Consider the following 23,238-nt stretch of genomic DNA (forward strand, 5'->3'; position numbering starts at 1 on the left):
TGAAATTAAACCACGGAGATGAGGGAACAGATGACTGGCTGCTGTGTTATTTCTTTAAAATGGAAAAACTCAACTACGCAGTGTATCCTCTCTTCGACCTCTATCCTTGCAGCTCTTTCGCTGGAAACGATTTCTTGTTTATCTTTTTCCTCTTTTATTTTCATTCCATGAAACAGATAAAAGAGAAGCAGATCCTGAAGCTGCTCCCAAAATGAAATATGGGCACGGACGTCTCAGTAGGCCAACTTTAAAAGGAACAACGAACGTGTCTGGTTACAGTTTCCATCGTTAGGGTTTTGGGTGCTCTATACTGGACTAAATTTAGCACGGAGACCTCTACAGAGAAGCCGATACTTTTTTCCACTAAACCATTACGCCTCAAAAATCAATAGGAAAAGCATATTTTTCACTATTACAATGCAGGGCTGGTTTGATAGCCTTGTGTAACGGGAAGTTTGGGCCTGTCGGATCATCTCTTACAGTAATATCTTTAGTTGGAACACAGTGGCCATCCATGCTGCTTGTTGAAGGGCGGGGGAGCGCATAATCTAAGAAAGTAAAGCTGTATAGACAATCGTTGTGTCTGTCCACTCTGATAAGAGGACACATCACAAGACACGGTGCAATCTTATGACTGAGTGCAGCGCAGGGAAGCTGAAGGGTGGAGGTGTGAATATACCAGCGCTCTTTATGCCTAGTTAATGCACTTGGCTGTATATTCGAATCGTTTCTGCTCCCTCCTGTATGGAAACACTGGGATTAAATTGATCTAGCATCCACTCTGGCATGATGAAGTGGGTTCGAGGTCAGTGAATCTGTGCTGTGTATAGATTAGTCAAACAGAATTAAATCAATAGTCTATTCTTACCACAAACAACTGACCCTTAACTATGAATAGACTTGTGGGGGTGACAGTGTTTGTGCAGTCTAATCTGTCAGCCTGATAGTGACGTTGGGAGTGTCTTTACACACAAATGCACGCATACGCACACACACACACACACACACACACACACACTACATTTGATAAGAAAACATTCCCTACTGTGCCCGCTGTTTAAAGAATAACTAAGTCTACAGGACGTAAAAACCATGATTTTTGTCAATATTTAATCTTCATTATTTAACTAAACTGAACTGTAAACATTTACCAGAAAATTCTAATTTTTAAAAAAACTGGAGTGTTGAACCTTTGGACAAATTAAAGAAAAAATAAATCAAATATCAATGCATTTATGAGTTTTAATTTGTATGAGGTGACGTAAAGGTCTTAGAAACTACAACATGGTTATTAAAAGTTAAAAAACCCTGACCTTCTGCTTCCAACATTATGAGTGAAATGCACACCATTTCCAATCTATTGCTGTACTCTTGACTGAGCTGCTCATATATTTTTGTGTGCATTGTTGATGTGGTCAAACTCTATACCGACTAGACTGGCTGGATTTAGCTACATGTGTCTGTCCACAGAAAATGCGGAGAGCGGGCAGCAGTTCCTGGGATAGATTGTGGGGTTGTGCTTGCAGAGTTGGTTCTAATGTTAGCCTGTAATGTCGGGCACTCAACCATTTATCCAGTTTTAAACTATAAGGAGGCATGGACAGTGTTTTTGTATAATTAAGGAAGTAATAAAGTATTCGAGAATCAGATTAGGCATGACCTATGCATGCCAGTAAACGTGAGCATCAGTTGCATAACAGAATGAGAGCGCGTCCCATATCTGATGATGGTTGTGTGTGAAGTGTAATAATAATTTCGGGTTATTGTCCTCATAAAGTACCCCACCCAGTGCCACTGAAATCATCTGCACATGAAACTTAAATCTCACATCTTTAATATTATCCAGCCTTTTCCTGTTTCTATCAGCCAGTAATTTGTAACCGTTAATGCACACTTTCATTTTCATCCCGTCTAGATCACTTTAACTCACTTGTCAGTGCATGTTTCAGTTCTCTGTTCAGTTGATGCATAACAAAAGCCAGTGGGTGAGCATTCCTGCTTTCTTTCACTGGCTTCCAGGGAAATTTGGAATTTATTTTAAAATTAAATTAAATCCATTCAAGGCCATCCGCTCATACAGCAGACCTGCTGACGCCTTAAACTCTACTACAGTAGAAACTTTTACATCTTCTAGATGGGTCTTCCTGGCCAGAAGGCCATCTTGGCTTAAGCTGAACTAAACACTGAGTGAGTCTGGAAACAAAAAGGGTGCACTTGATTTATATCACAACACAAAAATGGCAGGAAAGTCAAATCGTTTAACGTGTTTTCTTGTTCTTCAGAAGCTGCAGAAGCCAAAATTGTAACTGAAATTAAAATCCAGCTAATCATCCAGCCCTGAGTTTCTTCTCAGAGACCTCTGCCCTTATGTGACTAATCTGATGGATCACAGAGGTGAACTCTTCTGAAGAGTAGGAGTGCTGATGTTTAGGTGATTTGTCAGATTATAACGAGGTGAGAGTGAGGCCATGTGGTGATTAAACTGTTTGACCTCCCAGTTAGTCAGAAAACTCTGAAGCAATCAAAGCGGTTAGAGTCCTGTATGGGGCAAGAGGGCTAAAAAGAAATGACAGCAGCTCAGTGAACAGTCTCCTCAGACTAATCAGAACCACAGCTGCAAAAGTTATGCATTATATTTATTAGCTTTATAGTTACTTTTCAACTAAGTTAGATCTTAGATTGCATTTACTCATTTCAGTTTGGAAATGTTTAGTTTTTAATGTGGATTTTATTTTTTATTGTATTTTCGTTAGTTTGTAAATTTTGTGTTTGTTTTGTTTTCATTCCTACTTTTAGTTTTTTGTTAACTACAATAACTATTAATCTTTTTTAGGGTCAATGAAATAATTTCCCCATTAATCTAAACACATTTCTTCTTCTGTGTGGGTTATTCCATATAAGTCAGACAAATCTGAAAGGTTTGCAGTAGCCAACTGATTCTTCAATAACTTGAATATTTTTACCGGATCGATGGAAAGTTTTCCTTCACCCTATGAACATTTAATGAGTAATGGGCTGAAATTGTAGAATCCTCATCATTTCATAAATACAGAATATATCCTCATGACCTTTAACAGCAATTATATGAAGTGTTAAAATATTACTATACTAGAAAATGATTTTCACCTAGAAGGAATCACAGGTACAGGAACCTGGTGCTTAAATGCAGGTTAAAAAGGTGACCTTTCATCTGTCCCACATTGTGAGTCAGTATAAACCTTGAAAGTTTACCCAGAAAGTACTAATGTACTAATGAATAATCGAAAACAGATCAGAGTACCAGTGCTCGTTTATTTTCCTCTGCGTCACCAACATTAAACTGCTGCAGTTTACTCAAATTATGGTATACCCCTTCATACTGATCCTCAAACCTGGTGACAGACTGAATTTTGGTAACAGAACTTAAACGTGTTTTTTCAGCCTGAAAATTTCATGTGGACATCCTCCTGTGCTTTTCAAGTTATGAGGGTTCAAAAATGCTGGGACAAAAAAAATCAATAAGTACCAAATCTGGACAGACACCTGTGCGCTAGACCTGTATTCTATTTAGAATAATATGTTATAGACTGAGCAGTGGAAAAACACGTCTTTATTTTGGCATCAATGAGCAGCGGCGTAGAGTCATGTGACCTTGAATGCATTAGTTAATTAACTTAGCCTTAAATCTTCAGCAGAGCTGATTACAAGTGAAAAACAAGTTGAGTGTTTGATATTTTAAGAAGAATCACAGCTGAGTTGTCAGCAGCTGCTGCACCTGTAGCGGGTGCAGGTGTGGAGTCTGTCACTGTTATGGTAACCGAGCAGAGCGTCAGATCATCAGATTTCACATCACACACCAGCACAGTCACGCAGCTCAGGCTTCATTAACACGCACGCACACACACTCAAATTTATTTTATCTGCCTAGTCTGACAACAAACAAAAGCTTTAAAAAAAAAAAAAAAAAAAAAAAAAACCCCAAAAAACTCTACCTTCAGAACTGAGCTGTGTATTATTTTTCCCGTAAGCAGCATCGAACCAGTCGAAGCCAAAAACCAAATAGTGAGCTCAGTCTAAATTAGAAATATCAGGCTTCTCCTTCACTGCTGTCCAGCTGCCAGCTTTAATTACTTCTCAGCAGATGTTTCCCAAAGGAGGTGAATAAGAAGAAGGTGCAGAAGATTTAGCTTCGCAAACAGGTATGTAAGGCTCCACAAAGAAGGGGGGAGGAGCGCGAATATAATTGTCTAAACTGGATCTACTCAGGACAATAAAAAGTTAAGCAGCAGCAGAGAAATGTTATCTCTTAAGACGAGATACTTACCGTGTAATACTGAACAACTTAAGACCTTTCATAAAAGGAGGATTTATCGCTGGGCTGCTGGATTACTTTAAGCTAGGTGCATGCGTGTGTTACATGTTGTATAATCACTTCATTTTTTTGTGAAGAGGACATTTGGAAAACTCCCTTTTAAAGACAGGCTGATGGATGGATAATCGTTTGCAGAGAATATTGATGAACATTTTGACATTTCACTTGTTGAACAGGCTGCTCCTGCAGAATTTAAACAGGAAACACTCACCGGATCAGCAGGGCCACAGAACTCCCTGAAGGTCTTTGGTGCGTCTGTGCCATGAATCTCCAGGGCCATGCAGGGTCCAGAGCACAGCTCGGTCACCATGTTCTGCAGGAACCAAGCGGAGTTAAAACCCATAATAGCACCCACCCGGTGCTATTATTTTGGAGTGAAACTGTGTACTTATATTATTATATTATATTTATAAACATAGGACTTCCTGATAAGTTTAGAAAATATGTTTCTATAATTTGATTCCAGATATTGGTCGCACTCATCCTCCTTATGCTTGCTGCTGTGGGTGAATATTATCAGGTGTCCAAAAACACTCCAGTGACTGCACGTTTGATATGGACCATGAGAATCGTTTCATTTTTGCTGCCACACATGCATCACAAGGCTGACACTAAAGACGTATCTCTGACTAAACAGCAGTATCTGACGCCATTGGCGCCATTATTACATAATGTCTCCTATCAGCTCCTATCAGTTCATTTTACACAGACTAATGATGTAAACAACTAAGATTACTAATCATCTGTATGCATTACTAATATACTTTCAGTAAAAATAAATATTTACTCAAGTTCAACATTCAATTTGTTTATTAATAATGATTATCATAAAATGTGTGTTTGGTTTTTTTTTTTTACTTAGATCAGTTTACATACTCATTATGGCAACAATCAAAAACTGAGCTTCAAATATGGGCTGCTGGCTGCTGGTCTTGTTACTCTCTGAGGAACTTATGACTTCCTTATCGCACAGAATTTGTTTTGGTGTCATCAAAAGTAGCGAGAGGCAGAGCAGGGCTTCCTGTGAGGGCACAACAAGGCAGTGTTTATACTCACAGGATACTCTGTGACGATGCCGTTGTAGACTTCATAGAACTCTTCGGCGTTCACCTGGTCCATGTTGAACTGCGAGGAAAAATTATTAGACATGAAAAACAAGCAGGAAATTACAAAATGGAGATAACACTCCAGGAATGACAGATGAAAAATAAAAGGATACAGACAAGAAAAATTTGGCTTTAATCAAATGGACAGACTTCACTCAGTTAGGATGCTCTGTGCTTATCTTCTGTTACTTTCTGACTCTGTGTCTGACTTGGGATGGCGTAGCCAAGTATTCCTGGGAAAACACCTGTATAATTTTGCTCAGTGCAGCCGCTTGGTAAGAATGTCCCCTCTCTGCTTGTGTTTAACATCGCATCTATTTGATTGCAAATTCAGATCAAGGATTTTAGCAGAAAATCTTGTTTCCTGGAATTTTTTTTCCATTTAACTGGGACCTGTTATTTTCATTTCCAGGCCCATATTTTTATGACTTAGGCTCTTCTAGAATAGCTCTGCATGATTCACAGTTCAGATTGTCTGAAACAACCAGTTTTAGCTTCTTTAAGAATGCTTTCTATCCCCATCTTTATTGACAAAGTATCTGTGCACAGGCCTTATTACTTTAAACTGTGGTATATTTCATATGAACATCTACCATTACCACTAATTTGCATGAGGACCAGTGGAAGAAGATTTACCATCTGAAGAGCTGAGATCTCAAATCCAGCTGCAGATATGGAGTTCAGGATCTTCCCAGCCAGACCTGTGGATATATCAGAACAGTTCATATCTGCAATCTTTTATAATCTTTCTGTCAAGTTTACCCAGGCTGATAAGTGAAGTGTATAGTGGGGCAATAAAACCTGGAGTGAGATCCAAAACAAACAGCCTCAGCAGTCATGATTAACTGATTAATATTCTGAAGTTAGGAGTTATTGTCAGTAAACGTGCAGTGAAGCCATCATAAAGCTTCTGTCCATACACGAGTGTTAGTTTATTTTGCAGTGACCTCAGTTTCTCCTTTGCATCGAGATTGTGTTATGAGCATCCCGTTAGAGGAAAAATGATTTTCTTCGTGACAGCCTACTATTTAGAAAAAGGTGCACGTCTCATTGCAGCCATCTATTACTGTAAAATCTGGCAGAGCTGCAGTGACAGTGAAGGTCAGACTGACGCAGACACATAACTGAATGAGGGCGCCAGTCCCATAATCTCAGTCTGACTTCCTGATAAAATGTCGTCTGTGTGCTCGTCAGACCGGACTTTCCATTAACTCTAAACGCCACCGTGTGGATTCATGACTTGCACTTTTGGCATCGATGAATCTCCTTCAGTCCAGTTGTGAGGGAAGGAAGCAGCTACCGCGTCCTCTGTGCCCTCCCCAGGCAGCAGCCGGTTCAACATCGGCACACGCTCTCAGCAGCTGGTGCTGTTGCTAGGAGATCGTATTCTGGGTGCCTGGCAACAGTAGCTTCTCTGTTCCAGCCATGTCTGAGTCACCACTTCCTTCATCACTGATGTGATTGGCTGAGTCCTTCAAATGTAGCTGTCACGTCAATTAGCCTTTTAAGTGATCCCCGAGGGATCGGAGCTGTTTGGGCACTGATGATCTCAGTTTGGTCTCAGCTGCAGCAGCAAAACATGGACGGATGAACAATTTTCTAAATTCAGTTTAATAAAATTCTTAATTATTTTAAGCATTAATTTTAAAAAAGGGGGGGGGTGGCATATAACTTTAAAAGTTGCATTTTTAAAATTTAACACAAATAATTCAAAGGGCAATATGCACTTACAGGCCAAATTCAATTATCCTTACGGATGATGCTATAGGATAAAATTCTTTGTGATTTTCTATTAAAAATGTATTTTGGAGTTGTAAAATTATTTTGAATCAGATTTTTTTTAATCTCAAAATTAAAAATTTCCAAGAAATATTTACATTTTAAAAGGACGCTGAACTAACAGCACTAAACCTTGGTGTTCAAAATTACTTACTATTATTCTTTATTTTATAACCCATTTCTGACCCTGAACTAGTTTCATATCTCATTGTTAGTTGGAAAGAATTTAATCTGAAAAATCAAATTGTTTATGCAGAATCAAGTAAACTGTCAGAAGATCAAAATGAATTCATGAAATTGCAAAGGAAAGGTACTGAAGACACTTAAAAACCAAAACTATATAAGCTGAAGTCGACTAAAGTTACATTTCACAGGAAGACACAAACAAAACATATAAACAAAAACATTTTAATAATTCTCTCTCTCTCTCTCTCTCTCTCATCTCTGTTCAGGCCTCTGCACCTGATCTTATTATATAATTATTGCTATTACCCATGAATTTTCAAATTTACTGACTAACAGGAAAGAAGAAAAAAAAGCAATAAGAAGCATTATTATTTTTTGATTAAGATGCCAAATTTAGGGCTGTCAACGTTAATGTGTTAACGCATCTGCGTTAACGCGTCATCACGATTAAAATGTTTAATGCAATTAACCCATCTGGAGCGCAGAATGGACAGACTTTGGACAAACTGCCCGAAATGCATTGACAGAGACATTTCAGGAATTAGATGGGTTATTTGTGTTAAAAATTTTAATCATGTTAATCGTGATGACGTGTTAACGTTGATAGCCCTAGCCAAATTACAGTTATTTATCGCAATCCAGAACCGAAAACTAACTTTTCAGGGTTCACTGTTATACTTGATTAATATCTGACTTCTCAAACACTTCCAGTGTCCCGGCTAGTAATGAGGTAATGAGGTAACCAGGTAAGTTTCCAACACATTCCTAAAATTTGTATGTTTTCCTTTTTTTATGACAGAGGATCTAACAAACTTGGAAAGCACTGTACAGAGTGTATATCAATATATCAATAAATATACTGATATACATATTTAGATACAGTGTACTTGTCCAGCAATTTTTCCCCATTCTTTTTAATGCATTTCACTGCTTTATGACTATCTTACTCCATCAGCTCTACATAACTGTTTAATATCTGTTGCTACAAAAAATGATTTGACTTCAACAAATGCAGACCTGATTTTGAAGTGAATGTCTCTTTAAATATCAGAAAACAAATGAGCAAAAAAAAAAAAAAAAAAATCTCTCAGGTTATTGTGCCTACAGCACAGCTTTTCCAGCATTATGTCAGCAAATACCTGCTAAGCCACCAGACCACAATGAGCACAAAGAAATTTGTGGTTGGACTTTGTGAGATTATTTAAGGAGGATCTTGCACAAAGATATACAGTCTGTACTGTAACAACATAAAACAAAAAGTTCTTGAAAGCTAAACAGAGTGAAAACAGCCTAAATAACAGAGCAGAGGTACCAGGGTTAACCCTAACCCTTCTTTTTTTTACCCAAACAATAAATAAATAAGAGTATAACACAGGGGAGAGCTTTTTAAAATAATTAAAGTGGACTTAATTACAACAGCATCAATGTGTACAGTCAGCACTAAATGAGCAGCTCCACCATAAGCCACAAGTCTTCATTCGCACATACTTCACATCTGAGGTCATTTACTGCGGCAGCAGATTGTGAGATTAACAGTTGCTCAACGAAACCCTAAAGAAACCAAAGAAAGCCTGAGTGCAAGTTATGCAAGTTTTTTTTTTTTTCCCCATTTCACGAGTTCCCTCTCACGCATGTTTCACAACATTTGAACAAGTCACAGCAGGGAGACCACAGGTGTAACTGCAGACGTAACATTAACAATGGCACCATTCCCTTTAGGTGTGGCAGGAAGTCACTCAAGAGAGCAGCATGCAATTCAGCAGGGTGTTGGCACACACACACGCACAAACACACACATATTACTAGGATGCCATTTTAAAAATGTCCCCCAAGGAGAATGGTCTGCACTATGGAATAAAACATCTCTTAACCAGAGTGTAACCAGAAACATTACGTTCCCCTCACCAACCCTCTAGGCCACAACATCAGAGTTTTACTGACCTGTGGAAAAAAACAGGAATCCAATTTTCTTTCTTTCTTTTTTTAATAGTACTGGGTAAATAAAGATAACAAACTAGTCCCTGAAAAGATGCTTTTCTTCATGTTTCAGCTTGTTAAAAAGATCAAGGACTCTTACTGACGTTTTTGACTGTGATCACAGTAACAAGCACTCCAGTTGTTAACTCGAGAAAAATATACTTTGTTGCACCCAGGTTCAGTCTGTCTCAGTTTCCTTGTTCCTCAACTCACCCTTACTGTTTTATACCATTTTGCTGAGTTTAACATCTTATCTGCACTTGAAATCAATTTTACAGTCTCCATGCATCTCTTTCTGTTTTTCCATTAATGTAAAAAGTACCGACAGCAGGAAAAATGTGTTTGCAAGACTTTGCAGGTGGAAGCCTAACTGTGAATTTTAGAAATGCCATCACTGGAAAGGCCACGAGCTGGTCAAACAGCCCCATGCCACAGGTGGTTAACCTGTGCCTTAACAGAATGCAATTTCAGTCTGGTCCACAACAGGAAGTGTAAGGTATACTTACTACTACTTTGGAAAAATAAAACTAAGACTTTGTCCCAGGACTTCTAGAGAAAGCAGCAGCACAGAACAGACCATCAATGACAGCAGATAAGACACTGATTAAGTCAGATACAGCATTAAAGGAAGAGCTGGGGTGGAGGTGGGTTGCAAAGCAGTTTGCAGTTGCAGTACTTACTGATTACAAATTAAAGCACCTTAAATAACACGCAACACACAACGTTAGCCAGTCAGATTTATAGAAAGGTATCAGCTGATGTGGACCGGCACTGAGATCAGCAGATCTGCTCACAGTGTGGGAGAGCTCTGCGGTGCCTGAACTAACACTATCCTTGGTTAATGGTATTATTTTTGCTGTTCCAGAAACATTTTACGATTTGTTTTATCAGATTTGGGTTGAATTTCTCTTTCAGAAAGGTGCTCAGTTTAGCCTGAAATAACTGTCAACACGGCTGTCTAATGGCAGGACTTGTTTCTAGAAGGACTTTGTTATAACTAAGGCTGAAAGGAATGTCATTATTAGTTACTTGCATTAACAGCAATAACAGGGAGCCCGGTCCAATCTGATACTAAACAAATGACCACTGAGGACAAACACTTGAGGCTAAATGAGGAATAAATTGAATTAATTCATGAGGGACCCCAGTGAGCTTGTTTACTCTAATGCACAGCGCTCCAGGACAACGAGCCCAGGTCTCTCCTCAATCAACAACTCTGTGTGTGCATACTTCAGCTCTTATCCAGAGAATTTCAGATTTCACAGGTCAGAGCTCCAGAGGCATGCTCTGTGAAAAGGGATCAGGGCAGGGATTTGGAAAAATCCAAATCCAAATGTGGTAACCACGCAGTGCCTCCTTGTGACACAAACACAATAACAGTCATGCATGGAATGAGTGTCAACCAACAGTACTCATGTGCGAGTATTTATGGTAAAACTGATTATTTAGATCAGTGGTTTCCAAACTGTGTTCATCGAGGTTGAAAACTCAGGAATGCTGCGGGACTTTGTGACAACTATATATTATTTCAACTTCTCAAAAAATAACAACTTCATTGTTAGTATTTATAAAAATCCTTCAAAAGAGAATCAACAGTCTGTCCGTGCAGCTGTAAGGCAGAGGGAATTATGAAACATGAAAGGTCCCGACTATCAGTGAGAAGGTTAATAAGATAGGAATCAGTTAATTGTGTTGAGGGAACCAAAAGTGAAGACCAGTGCAGACGACCCACCAATTAAAGACAATAAGAAAGAAAACCACTGCGAAAGCTACATGTGTCAACATCATGTCAAACTAGCTAAAAAGGCACTCCCTCACAGAGAAACCTTTTAAAAGATTTCACCAGAACCAAAAGCTTCAGACCTCTTTGTCTTTTTTGTAAGAGTGATTGGAGGTAAGGTATGAGGAGGAGCCAGAGCACAAACTAAACAAACCCTCAAAAAAAACAAAGCTGTAGGTTGGGTAGGAGGCGCATGATAGGGGGCACACATGCTTTCCTAAATACTTCACACTTTATATAAACAGAACGTGGTGACAATAAATGACAGAGAAAATGTTAAGTCTGTCTTCACTGACTTTCTCATCCAATGGATGGACTCCAATTCCACCATGTTTAACTGGAGTTTGCGACAGAAGTTTTTGTTCTGTTCTGCAGCCTCAGTGAACCCGGCAAAATGGCACCTGAACCAGATACAGGGATTAAGCTAGCAACCTTCCAGTTAGTGGATGACTTGTTCTACCTCAACCTACTGGTAGGGAAACAGGAAGAGCTGAACAAGGATTGCCCAACAGTAAATTCTCAAATGATAAAATAAAATGAAATAAATAAATAAATGTCACACATTATACCTGAGCTCTATGTGAGGGAAACCCTGAATAAAAGAAAAGCAAAACGGACTGTTTCCAGTGTGCTATCCCAACTTGGGCTTTCTCTATTGCCCCGTCAAATAAAGGCTGAAAAAATGCCCCCAGCAAAAAAAGACTTAAACTTATAATTTTCTAACAGAGAGAAACTAAACAGTTGGTGGGAAAAGAACCATCAACTATTTTTAAGAAGTCTGCCATATCTAACCAAATTCATGGATTTTTTTTGTGACTTGTTTCTATTCAGCTGCTGAATGTGTGGCTAACTGCTTGTATCCAATTCAGTCTGCTGAAATTTTGCTGTGGTGTGTGATTTGGATCACCTTCAGGTGCAGCTACTGTTTGTAACTGTGTTCTCCTTACCTTCGGATATGGCGTGGGGTTTGATGATGCAGCATGTGCAGTCGGTAAAGACGGCTGTGTTAGAGGGACCGTGCCCAATCGTGGAAGGGAAGAAAAATTCAGTTTCCTAACAAGAATAAAAACACTTTGATCACGTCTGGGCTACCAGGGCACATGTGAGGATGAATAAAGTCTGGAGGTCACAGAGTAACATCCTCACTCTTGCTGCTGCAGCGGGTGAGTCGGAGCCATGCCCGACATTTTTGATGCCATCTGTTCCAAATTGGGCACGGACGCTCTGTGGCGCCTCCCTCCGTGCCACAGCAGGGTCTGAAGTTCCCAAGAGCCCCCTCCAGATAGACATGGCCTCATCACCCATCAGCTCCATGGCAACCACCGGCCCCGAGGACATAAACTGCACTAGGTTACTGCGAAATGGAGCAACGTGTTTGTTTAAATTTAGTGTTAGGATTACTTTGAATAATATTTTTTTGCTATCAGATATCTTTTCTACTGAAATTTGAGGCATCATTCACCGAGGCACTCACTTAAAGAACGGCTTGCCTTGATGTTCAGCGTAAAAGTCAGCTGCTTGGCTCCTGCAATGCAAGAAACCCATAAAACAATGAGTAAATGAGCAGCAAAATGAGTCTGTTTACTGACAGAGACATTCATAGAGGTCATCAGTCTTCTTATCTCACAGCTTTTTATCTGCGGTAATAAACTCATTCTACAATCACACTACTTAAATAAAGTGACATTTTAACATCAACATTAATTTCATGTCCTCGGATTTTGGGAAGTAAATGGTAGGCACTCTTCCCCCCCATCATTCCACCAAGGCTAGACATAAAAATTCCACAATTTCATATGTGTAGGTGATAAGAATTATGATTAATAAAGTGGTACCAATTAGAGAAAAATGTTACTACTCAGAAGTGTTTTCTTACAGTACATTTTGCTTAAAATATGCAAATAATTGACCCAGTTATAAGTTCTGCTACTTCTGGAAAGCAAAATAAAATGTAAAACTTCTGAATTTTATTACAGGCGATGTCAAAGATGGCAGTAAATTCAAACCTTGAGCCTACAGTGGATGTTCATGTCAAACATGGTCAAAGTTTCTAATAATGAGGCCAAAAGCCCCTTTGAGCCCTTTTTAAGCCATAAGGGCTCAAAGGACTGCAGACTGCTGTAAATGCTCACACAGTTTTTCCACTCTTGGATCTGTGTTTTTGTGTTTTTGAGATATGTCATAAAAAGGGGATATCACTGGATTTGATGATCTGATTCCACAAATTTAAAAGCAGAAGGCTGTTTAGATGCAGAAACAGCAGGTTACAGACAAATGCACAGACAAAATGCTGTACATAAACCCCAGGTATAAAACATGTACAAATACAAAATCAGATAAGGTTATTCTTTTAAGTTAACTGTATAAAATGCTCTCATATACCAGGACTATTTATGGCCACCTAAATCAAATCAATTAAAAAAAAAGGTTAATTTTACGCAGAAGAGTGAACAGATGAGTCAAAGACCACCCATTTTATGTGAGCATTCTCAGAGCCTTGAACATAAAGAGAAAGTTGATACCACCATTGTGATATGACTGTTAATGTGAATGTTACTTGTTGAGCCATCACAGAAATCCCAGATATGTTCAATGTCTTTGTTGTATAACCCCTGAACTCAAAGTTCACTCAACTTAGCAAGCATTATACTTCAAACTGTACTTTCAAATTAAACACAGAAAGATCAGATCAGGATGAGACTGGGCTGATGTTGTGAGGTGATCCACCTGATAAAATTGCTAGTGTTTAATTAAAAGCAGACCTTGTTTGCCTCTTGGCTCGCCATATGTTCCTAATGTGTGTGAGAACGGAGAGCCATCCGTCTGTTTATACAAGGACACTGGCACCAAACAGCCCGTGTTTCCCTCTCCCACAGCTTGTTTGATACTTTCCCACAGTGAGATTATTAGTATTATTATTTTTGGACGTTTAGCAGAGAGGCTGTGACTTTACCACGTGAGCTTTGTCATCTTGGCTTTGGTCACTATCAGGTTGGAGGAGTAGATCAGCTCAAGGATATCTCCGATCTTGGTGACTACGTCTGGCTTTATCAAAGCAAGCGTTCTGGAGACACAGGGAGAGGAGAGGGAAAATAAGAGATGTGATTGGACAGCAGATATCACAGCCAACAGAAGGCTGCACATCAACATCATACTCAGGACACAAACACAGTAATGTAGGTACAGTGGATACAAAAAGTCTACACAGTTATAGTACCAGGTTTTTGTGATATTCAAGATAAATAATTTGACTTTTTCCATCTTTGATGTGACCTTCAGCCTGTCAAATGAATAAATAAATAAATACATCTTTTAAGGGGTAAACAAAAAGTGAAAACTTTGGTAGAATAACCTGGTAGAATAAACATCCACACCCTCAAACTAACAGATTTTTTAAAATCATCACTAAATTACAGCATTCAACCTTTTTAAGTTGGAATCATTGCAGCACATTTAGACCTCCAATACTGGCCCACTTTTCCTCACAAAGGAGCTCCAAATTTGTCAAAATGTGAGGGCGCCTTCTCTGCACAGCCCTCTTCAGGTCCTCTCACAGACCTCCAGCTGGATTCAGATCTGGGCTCTGGGTCATTCCAAACCTTTAATCCGACCTCAGAGGGGTTGTTGATAGCTAACTGCTAACTGACTGGTATTTAAAACTGGTCACCTTGACTGAGGCTGCAGTTCCACCTATAGATGCCCCAAAGCATTATGCCGCCCCCACCGTGCTTCACCATGGGGATGGTATTCTGTGGTCATGGGCAGAGTAGTTTATGGAATTATGGGCATAAAGTTCAATCTTGTTCTCATCAGACCAAAACACATGCCTTTGGGAGATTTGACCTATGCCGATGTAAAGTTTTGCTGGGTTTGGATGTTGTTATATATATATTTTTTTAATAATAGGCTTATTTTCCAGCCTCAGACATATGAAAAACACAGTTAATGTTGTCACCTGTGGTGCACAGAAAGTTCCTGTCAGAAATTCCTGCAGCTTGTTTAATGTTCCTGCAGGTCTGTTGGTGTCCTCCCCGACCAGTTTTCTCCTTCCTCCTCTTCAGCATTGATCATTTTTCAACTATCCAGTTGCTGGTGATGTCACTGTTGTGCCATATTTTCTCCACTTATCGATGTCCATCTTCACAGTGTCCCGTATCTTTGTAGTGCTCCTGTTACTTCTCTACTGATCTTTATTGATTTACAGTCACTTCAGAGCATTCACCGTCCCTTACTGTATACTATACTACATTATAGATTTCGTTTTAAATAGATAATCTTTATCCACCCAATATCAATAAAGTCATTCATAACCCAGCACTGGAAACTCTCACTTATAAAAGCATTCAAGCCTTTAATTCAGTACTTTGTTATACAGCTCCCAGTTTTCATGGGTAAGTCTTTACAGGGTTTGCACACCTGGATTTAGTCTTTCCATATACTTTTGATTCTGTGGCTACACAGCTTGTCAATGTTTATAAAAATCACTAATTTCAACATTCAAGTGCCAACAGCTTTGCTGTAATCTCTACGTGGGTGTTTTTAATGTCTCTCAGTAGGTTACAGTTAAAGGATTTATTTTTAAGGCCATAACTTTCCAAATAGATCAATCATGTCTACATGGGTAGACACACCCCCAAATGCAAGTTAGATGAATGATCATACCTTTCTTTTTTACTGCCGAGTTTGTTTGCTGTGTACTGATCCCCGTAATCGATCAGATGTAGCTGTCGTGAGAACACGTTCACTCGATTCCCAATAAATAAGTCCTCCTGATGGATGTCATCGTATCTGGTCCTTCTCAGAAATATCCGCTGGTTCTTTACATCAAACTGTAAAACAGGTATATTTTTCAGAAATGCTAAAAAAAAAAATCTGAAATTTTCATCAATATAGAGTTAATTAAAACAAATAAGCTATTTACAATTTCCCCTACAAGGTATTCATATTCTGGATTAAAAAAGAACATTCATAAACACACCTTCAGGCAGAAAAAAGAGAGACAAAAAGTAAGCACTGGAGTAAAAGCGTACCATTTCTACTGAGCCATCTCTGGGGTAGTAAAACAGTTGATAACGCCGCAGGAGGGCGGAGGTGGGGTCATACCACTCTGTAAGAAAGGCAAACCGGTCCTCCTGAAAATAAATAAATAAATATAACTTCGATATTAAGCTTCTTTCTGCAAAGGAGAATTTCTGGCAACCCCAAAAAAGCCAAAAGAAAATCAACTGATTCTTTTTTCACCCACATGATTAATTTCCTCCAGCATATTAGACATTTCTCATTATAAAATGATCAAAAATAACACAAAATTGACAATTTATTTCAAAAAAACTGAAACTAACTCACTTATGAGGACAAATCATGTGTGTTTTTTCAACCCCAAAGGCCCAGTTTGAGCCAGGAAAACCCTGAATTTGTGCCAACAAATAAAACATACTGAGCTTTTAAAAGGTCACCATGTCGCCTGAAACCACAGGCCAATGTTCAGGTGAATATGCAAACCTCACAGATGTAAACTAGGAGGCATGAATCCACACAGCTCAGGTTTATTTTTACATTTTGGTACATTTCCACAAATGTGTTTATTAACAGAAAATGAATGCAGTACATAAGGTGGTCAATATTTACAGAATCTGGCTTTTTACAAACCAAAGGCTTCTGTTATTATTAAGCACAGAAATGTTATGACTCAATATGATCAGGTATGCTCACCTGACTAGTAGCAGACTTTATTCAGTTCACCTTGTCAACCAAAAACAATTCAGTAAACACGGATAACGATCGGTTAGCGCTGTTGCCACTGAGCAACACAAGCCTGGATTTGGTTTGCAGGTCACTTCCTGCAGATCAGACCTTTCACCAAACGAAAACATTTGGAGCATCACAAAACCAAAAATACCACAAAGAAGATCATTTTTGGGGTGTTCTACAGCGAATAAAATATGGGCTCATGAGATTTGCAAATCATTGCATTCATCCATCTTCAGGACATTGAAGTTCGTGTTTCCACACTCCTTATCTTCCTCATGACGTTTCCTATCAAGATTAAGCAGTTAGGAAGACACAGGAAGTGATTTCACAGACTATTTCGCTGCAGTGATTGTCCTAATCACCACCAGGCCAGTGTTATCATGTTTAAAGGATGATTTGCTGAAGGTGTTTCCTGGTCTACTGCTCATCATTAATCCAATTGGTTTTGCAAAGAAAACGCTCCCTATCTTTTGCACCACTGCTTCATGAAGCCTGGCGATGATCCGGGTCTTATCCCGAACAAGCAAAACATCAGTGCTAAATCTACTATTACTTTTCTGAGTCTGTATATTCAAAGCAGTGCTCCTTCAATGTGGGATGGCACCACTGGAAAGGCACAGAGGCAATAAAAAGTAGGATGAATGAATACAATTTCTTCAAGGACAAATAAATCAGTAACAGTGTTTTGGTGCTGTTAGTCTGATTAATTAAGAAGAATTCAAAATGGGTTATTTTTTCATAGTAAATGACTGCCCTCCTCCCCCTCTTTTAAGCCACTCTATATCTCCTATTTCTTTGATTAGCTCTTAAAATACCAACATTCTTATTGCACTTCAGGCTATTTACTTTGTAATGTTTTATGTTTTCAATTATTTTTAACATGCTCATAATTTTCTTCCTCTCATATTATGTTTCATTGCATTTTGTTTTCTGTAAAGTATCTGGACCCACCTCCTACAGGTGCTACACAAATGTAATTTGATTGATTGATTAACCAGTCTGCAGTTTAGCATTAATCAGTCGTCTAACGCACCATGTGAAAGATGAGGATGTCTCTCACAACTAAAAGCTCAGACCATCTCCTCCACTCAGCCTAGTTAATAGAATAAACGGAAAACATGGGCACCAGCTGAATGGATAGAAACTCTTTGAGCAGAAACATGTTTGATGCCAGGTTTACCAGCATTAAAAGCACCTGCTCAGCTACACCTTTAGCTAATTTAATCACAGCTAATGTTCACCGTTAGACGTTAACCACACAGCTACCTGTAGTATCTGTAGTTAAACTGTGTATAAGCCATAAATGATATTTTTAAAGGAGCTAACGGCTAACCCGTTAGCCTGAAGCACTGATGTTTAGAACTACTCGGCTAACTTGTGTTTATTATGCTAACGGTAGCAAACAGCAACCTGTTTCAGGCTCTAACGGAAGTTTTTACCTTCACCGAAGCCCTCACGCCCCCCGGTTTGATGACAGGAGGGAACCTTTACTCACCATCTTTTAAAACATCCCTGTAAACTCTGTGTGACAGCGCACTGTTGTCAGCTAGCAAACATTAGCCGTACTTCGTTTCTATAGTAACTGCAGAGGTGCATTCACGTGTTCATGGGAAGTCTGACCTTTCAGCACAGTTTTTGTTATTTGTTTTTATACAGACCTTAAAATGTAATATATTAGTCATAAATCATTGGATGGATATCATTAATTAAACTGTATACATGATAATTATAAAGCAGTACAAAAGAAAAGCTGCGCTGTCTTGCTCCAGTGGTGGTTTTTAAAGTAAAGGAGCGAGGCAAGAGTCGGGTTCTGGTGAAATACACTGTGCATTTATTGTATATGAGGACACCTAGTGGCGGTCTGCTGATGCTGCGAAGAAGTTCAGTTTTCAGCGGCCATAAACGCACCTTTTCATTGCACTGTTACCCGGAAGAACAACATAGTGAAAAATGAAGGATCTGATGTTGCGCTTCACTCTCATCTGTGTGAATAATTAAGCTGCCCGGGGGTGTTATTTCAGAGCAGGCAGCGTTAATAACTTGACTGCATGATCTTCTTATGAAAAGCAGTGCAAAGAATTCTCCAGTAAATTTTTTAATAAAGTGTTGCTCCATGGGCTCCTCTGCTCTTCTCACACAGCTGGTTAATGATGAAGGGCCATTGATCCTAGATGGTGGACTGGCAACTGATCTGGAAGCGCATGGAGCCAAACTGCAGGTAAATCATAAAAACAACCTGCAACAGGTCACCATTTTCTATTGATTAGACTAATTTAATTTCTCTCTGGAGATGTTTTGTGTCTATTTTCAGTCAATCCATGTCTCCATGGCTGTGCTATTTGTTTTGTAGTTGTGTTACTGACTTATACAAGTAATTTTAAAGCTGTGGTTCAGAGACCTTAGCCAGGCTTATCGGATCCCAACAAACTAAATATGTGAAAAGTCTGTTTAGTGTTTAATTTCTGTATATTTAAAGTTTTAAACATAAAAACATGTAGCCAAATACTCTGAATAAAGAGAATGTTCAATAAAATAAAATAACATTTGAAGTTAGGATTATTAGGGTTAAATTTAAATACAAGCATTAAAGCAACAGTCTACAGAACAGTGTGTAAAATGTAAATAAAAACACAGTGAAATGACTGCAAATCATAAGCCCATATCTTTTTCAAAATAGAACACAGAAAACTGAGTACCATTTTAAGAAAAAAAACATTAACAACAAGGTTATTTTGAAGTTGATGGCAGTAACATATCTATAAAAAAAGGGTGGGACGAGGCCATGTGTCTGGGAACTGAGGAGAGCAGCTGCTGGACTTATCAGGAGAGGAATGTCATCCCGTTCTGGTCTGATACAGGATTCTAGCTGCTCAGCAGTCCTGAATCTGCTTTGTTGTGTTTTTGGTTTCATGATGCTCCAGACGCTTTGCTTGATGAAAGGTCTGGACTACAGGCCTGCAGTTCAGCCCCCAGACTCAGATTTGATGAAGTATGCTGTTTCCCATCCCCCTGCTGAAATACGCAAGGCCTTCCCCGAAAAAGACGTCACCTGGATGGGAGCATATGTGGCCCTGAGAAGTCCAACCCACTGAATCCTAAAGAGATTCAAAAGTGCACAAAACAAAACAGAAGTTTTTTTCTTCTTTCATTAAGTTTCTTTGTCTACGGCACATCTGTTTGTGAAGTTAGAAAAACTCTGTCCACTCCACCCCAGAAGCTTCCAGTCGTCACCACACCTGCATTTCCTTTCACACGTGCTGGTGAAACTTGTGCAACTTGGGACTTGTTAGTTGCTCACAATGCTTCACCTGGGAGGTAGACTGCAGCTATTCCCTACTTAGAATCACAGCCTGCTGAACTTTAGCGAGTCAGTCAAACCTGAGCATCAAAGGTCCATCAGTGATCTGAGTATACTCTGTATCTTTGCAGAAGAAAATACCTGCAAGGTTTTGTATTTATTTTCAGAGAAATGGTTAAATGACCTGAATATATCCTCTGGCCCTGTTCTCACAGCCTGTCTGTGACTGTGAGTCACTTGATTTTCACCGCTTTTATGTTTTTATTGTAATATCTTTACAGATTTTCCCAAATCTGGCCTCTTGACACATTCCCTCCCTATAATGTAAAAGATAATAATTACAAAAACTAAAAAGATTCAAACTAAAACACCGAAACTAATAAAAATGAAATAAAATGTAAATATTTTAAAACAAAAAAACTGAACGGACTTCAAAACAACATCAAAATGAAATACAAATAAAAATTAATTAGAAAATATAAAACTATAATAACTCTGAAGGTTGAGATGCTGTAATGTTACTTTCTAGTACATGATCTATAGGGACATGAGTAAAATATCCAATAAATGTTACCAAAACGTGTGTTTTTATTTATGTAAAGTATGTAAAAACGTGAATAATATCTTTATCTGGTCTTTACAGATCAATTATAACATGTTTTATTCATATTGCTCTGTGAATCTGGACTGAAATTCATGTGTGTGTGTGTGTGTGTTACATATGCAGGGAGACCCTCTGTGGAGCGCCAGACTTTTGCACACTGATCCTCAGGCAATAAGAGATGCTCATTACAGGTGTGTCCATGCAAAATGTTGGTAAACACACTTTCTAGTTTCAGAGTCTTAAATCTGTGTCTGTGTGTGAACAGGTTCCTGCTCAGTGGTGCTGATGTCATCACGACAGCCACATACCAGGCAAGTATCCCAGGATTCATCAGCCACCTGGAGGTGAGCGCTGAATGCGCCAGAGAGCTGCTGATGTCCGGAGTTCACCTGGCCAAAGAGACGGTGAAGGGGTTTGAGTCAGGTAGGAGAGCTTACGGTGAGCTGAGTCGACTCTGGCTGTAAACTGTGATATAATCTCACATTTTATTTCTCTGTAAAGGGCAGAGACGCCCCCTGGTGGCAGGCTCTGTGGGGCCGTACGGGGCCTTTCTGCACGATGGCTCAGAGTACACTGGAGCTTACGCAGAGCAGATGAGTGTTGAAGTAAGTACCCCTCAGCCACGTACTGGACTTTATGCCTGCTTTGAGAAGATTACCCAGAATAGTTGTTTATATCTCCGGTTCTGGTTCTGTTTATATTTTAGGTTTGTTCCATGAAAAATCATTAAGTACCTCCTTTTTTTGGAACAATAACTTCAGTATATTTAATGACACTATGACACTTTTTACCTTAATACTATGGCTATTTTCAGAGTTACAAAAAAAGTTAAAGCATTTTGAGTACAACAGAGATCAACATTTAAGCTTTGTAAACTAATAATTAGCAGCAAAACTGCAGCAGTTTAACATCTCTGATGCAGGGGAACAAAAACCAGCATGGGTACCCTGGATGTTTTACATGTTTTTGGATAATCCACTGGAGAATATTTCAAAACGTGCATTCTGGGTAAACGTTCAGCTCATATTACCATGTAAAAGCATATGAAAGGTCTTCTTTTTTACCTATATTGTACTTTGAGTGCCTTAAACTGAAAATATTCACAGTATGAAGGGAACGTTTTGCACGATTCTGAATCTGAGGGGGTCAGATTTGATTATTTATGTTGCCTGATCCTTCTGATGTTGTTCTCAGTAAGTTTATAGATCCATTTACTGCTGAGACAGGTGAGAATAAATGTTCTCAGGTGTCTTTAATCTATTTGAAGGAGCTTAAAGTTTGGCACCGGCCTCAGATTGACTGCTTAGCAGCTGCAGGAGCTGATCTCATCGCCTTTGAGACAATCCCGAGCATCAAAGAGGCGGAGGCTGTGGTGGAGCTGCTGAGGGAGTTTCCAAACTCGAAAGCCTGGCTGTCATTCTCCTGTAAGGTAATCACTGCCGGTGAACAGCAATGGTGAAAGATACATATTAGTTTGTTGTTAGTCACACAATGACTCACCTCGCCATCAGGACCAGAAGTGTATATCGGACGGCAGCCTGTTCGCTGACGCCGTGCGGGTCGCCAGGAGATCCACGCAGCTGCTCGCTGTGGGAGTCAACTGCTGTCCTCCAGACCTGGTGGAGCCGCTGCTGGACTCTGCTGGACCACTGCACACCTCAGACATGAGCTGGGTGGTGTACCCTAACAGCGGAGAGGAGTGGGACACTGAGCGGGGGTGAGTCTGAAGCTAAATTAACACACGACTGTCTAAACACCTCACATCAACGTGTTTACATTCGGTAAATACAACATAAATCTACCATAAAAACTTGATTCCTTACAGAGAAAAAAGAAAATCTGCTAAATATCTTTATGGATTCAGTAAAGGATCTTTTTTTCATTCAAAGGTGGCAAACATCAGGAAAACCATCAGCATGGACGCCTGATCTGAGCCACATGTGGGTGAAGCAGGGCGCTGCTCTGATAGGTGAGCTCAGCTGCTTTCTCTTACACTCAGTCTTCTTTTTTGCAGCATTTTCTCTGAGCAGCTCTTCTCTGTCTTACAGGAGGATGTTGTCGTATCGACCCTGCTCACATAGCGGAGCTAAGGGGGCAGTTAAAGGGACGGTGAACCTCCAGCCTCTGCAGAGGCCCCAAAACTTGGCTGCCTACAAAAACAAGACAAGCTGAAAGAGGCAGAAACCTGTTACTGCTGACTTTGTGCAAATTATAATCAAATCTGTGATTGATGACATGATGCTGGTGCTCACACTCTGGCTGAGCGGGCCTTCTTGTTTATGCACGGCTTATGTTCACTATAAGAGCGTGAGGAGACTCCAAAGAGAGAGAATAAATTATACAAAATCTGATTCAGTCGTGTTGTGAATAAGTCGCTTAAAAATGCCACTAAGCAAATTAAAATTA

General features: G+C 39.4%; 2 protein-coding genes across 4 annotated transcripts in view; one reads left to right on the top strand and one right to left on the bottom strand.

Annotated features, from left to right (window-relative positions):
- nme7 (NME/NM23 family member 7) overlaps positions 1–18,581 on the bottom strand; it is a 22,637-nt gene extending 4,056 nt beyond the window's left edge. The window contains exons 1-10 of one of the 2 annotated variants that reach the window (XM_031730537.2): positions 18,426–18,581; positions 16,210–16,311; positions 15,842–16,008; positions 14,133–14,243; positions 12,654–12,704; positions 12,326–12,533; positions 12,127–12,232; positions 6,094–6,158; positions 5,408–5,476; positions 4,563–4,664 (exon numbers count right to left, since the gene is read on the bottom strand). In XM_031730537.2, the coding sequence (XP_031586397.1) occupies positions 4,563–4,664; positions 5,408–5,476; positions 6,094–6,158; positions 12,127–12,232; positions 12,326–12,533; positions 12,654–12,704; positions 14,133–14,243; positions 15,842–16,008; positions 16,210–16,311; positions 18,426–18,428 (984 nt within the window). In that variant the 5' untranslated portion in view covers positions 18,429–18,581. The remainder of the gene's footprint in view (positions 1–4,562; positions 4,665–5,407; positions 5,477–6,093; positions 6,159–12,126; positions 12,233–12,325; positions 12,534–12,653; positions 12,705–14,132; positions 14,244–15,841; positions 16,009–16,209; positions 16,312–18,425) is intronic. The other variant, XM_039606471.1, reaches the window with a different exon arrangement.
- A 284-nt stretch (positions 18,582–18,865) lies between these two features.
- zgc:172121 (uncharacterized protein LOC337599 homolog) lies at positions 18,866–23,183 on the top strand. 2 transcript variants are annotated; one of them, XM_031730564.2, is made up of 8 exons: positions 18,866–19,148; positions 20,956–21,023; positions 21,098–21,255; positions 21,334–21,437; positions 22,079–22,261; positions 22,344–22,549; positions 22,722–22,801; positions 22,881–23,183. In XM_031730564.2, exons 1-8 carry the CDS (start codon positions 18,990–18,992, stop codon positions 22,943–22,945), a joined length of 1,023 nt encoding a protein of 340 aa, XP_031586424.1. In that variant the 5' UTR covers positions 18,866–18,989; the 3' UTR covers positions 22,946–23,183. The 2 variants fall into 2 exon arrangements, with proteins under 2 accessions (XP_031586424.1, XP_031586426.1); XM_031730566.2 differs by having other exon boundaries at positions 22,100–22,261.
- Positions 23,184–23,238: the final 55 nt, after the last annotated feature.

Source organism: Oreochromis aureus, linkage group 23 (assembly GCF_013358895.1).
Source record: "Oreochromis aureus strain Israel breed Guangdong linkage group 23, ZZ_aureus, whole genome shotgun sequence".
Taxonomy (NCBI): domain Eukaryota; kingdom Metazoa; phylum Chordata; class Actinopteri; order Cichliformes; family Cichlidae; genus Oreochromis; species Oreochromis aureus.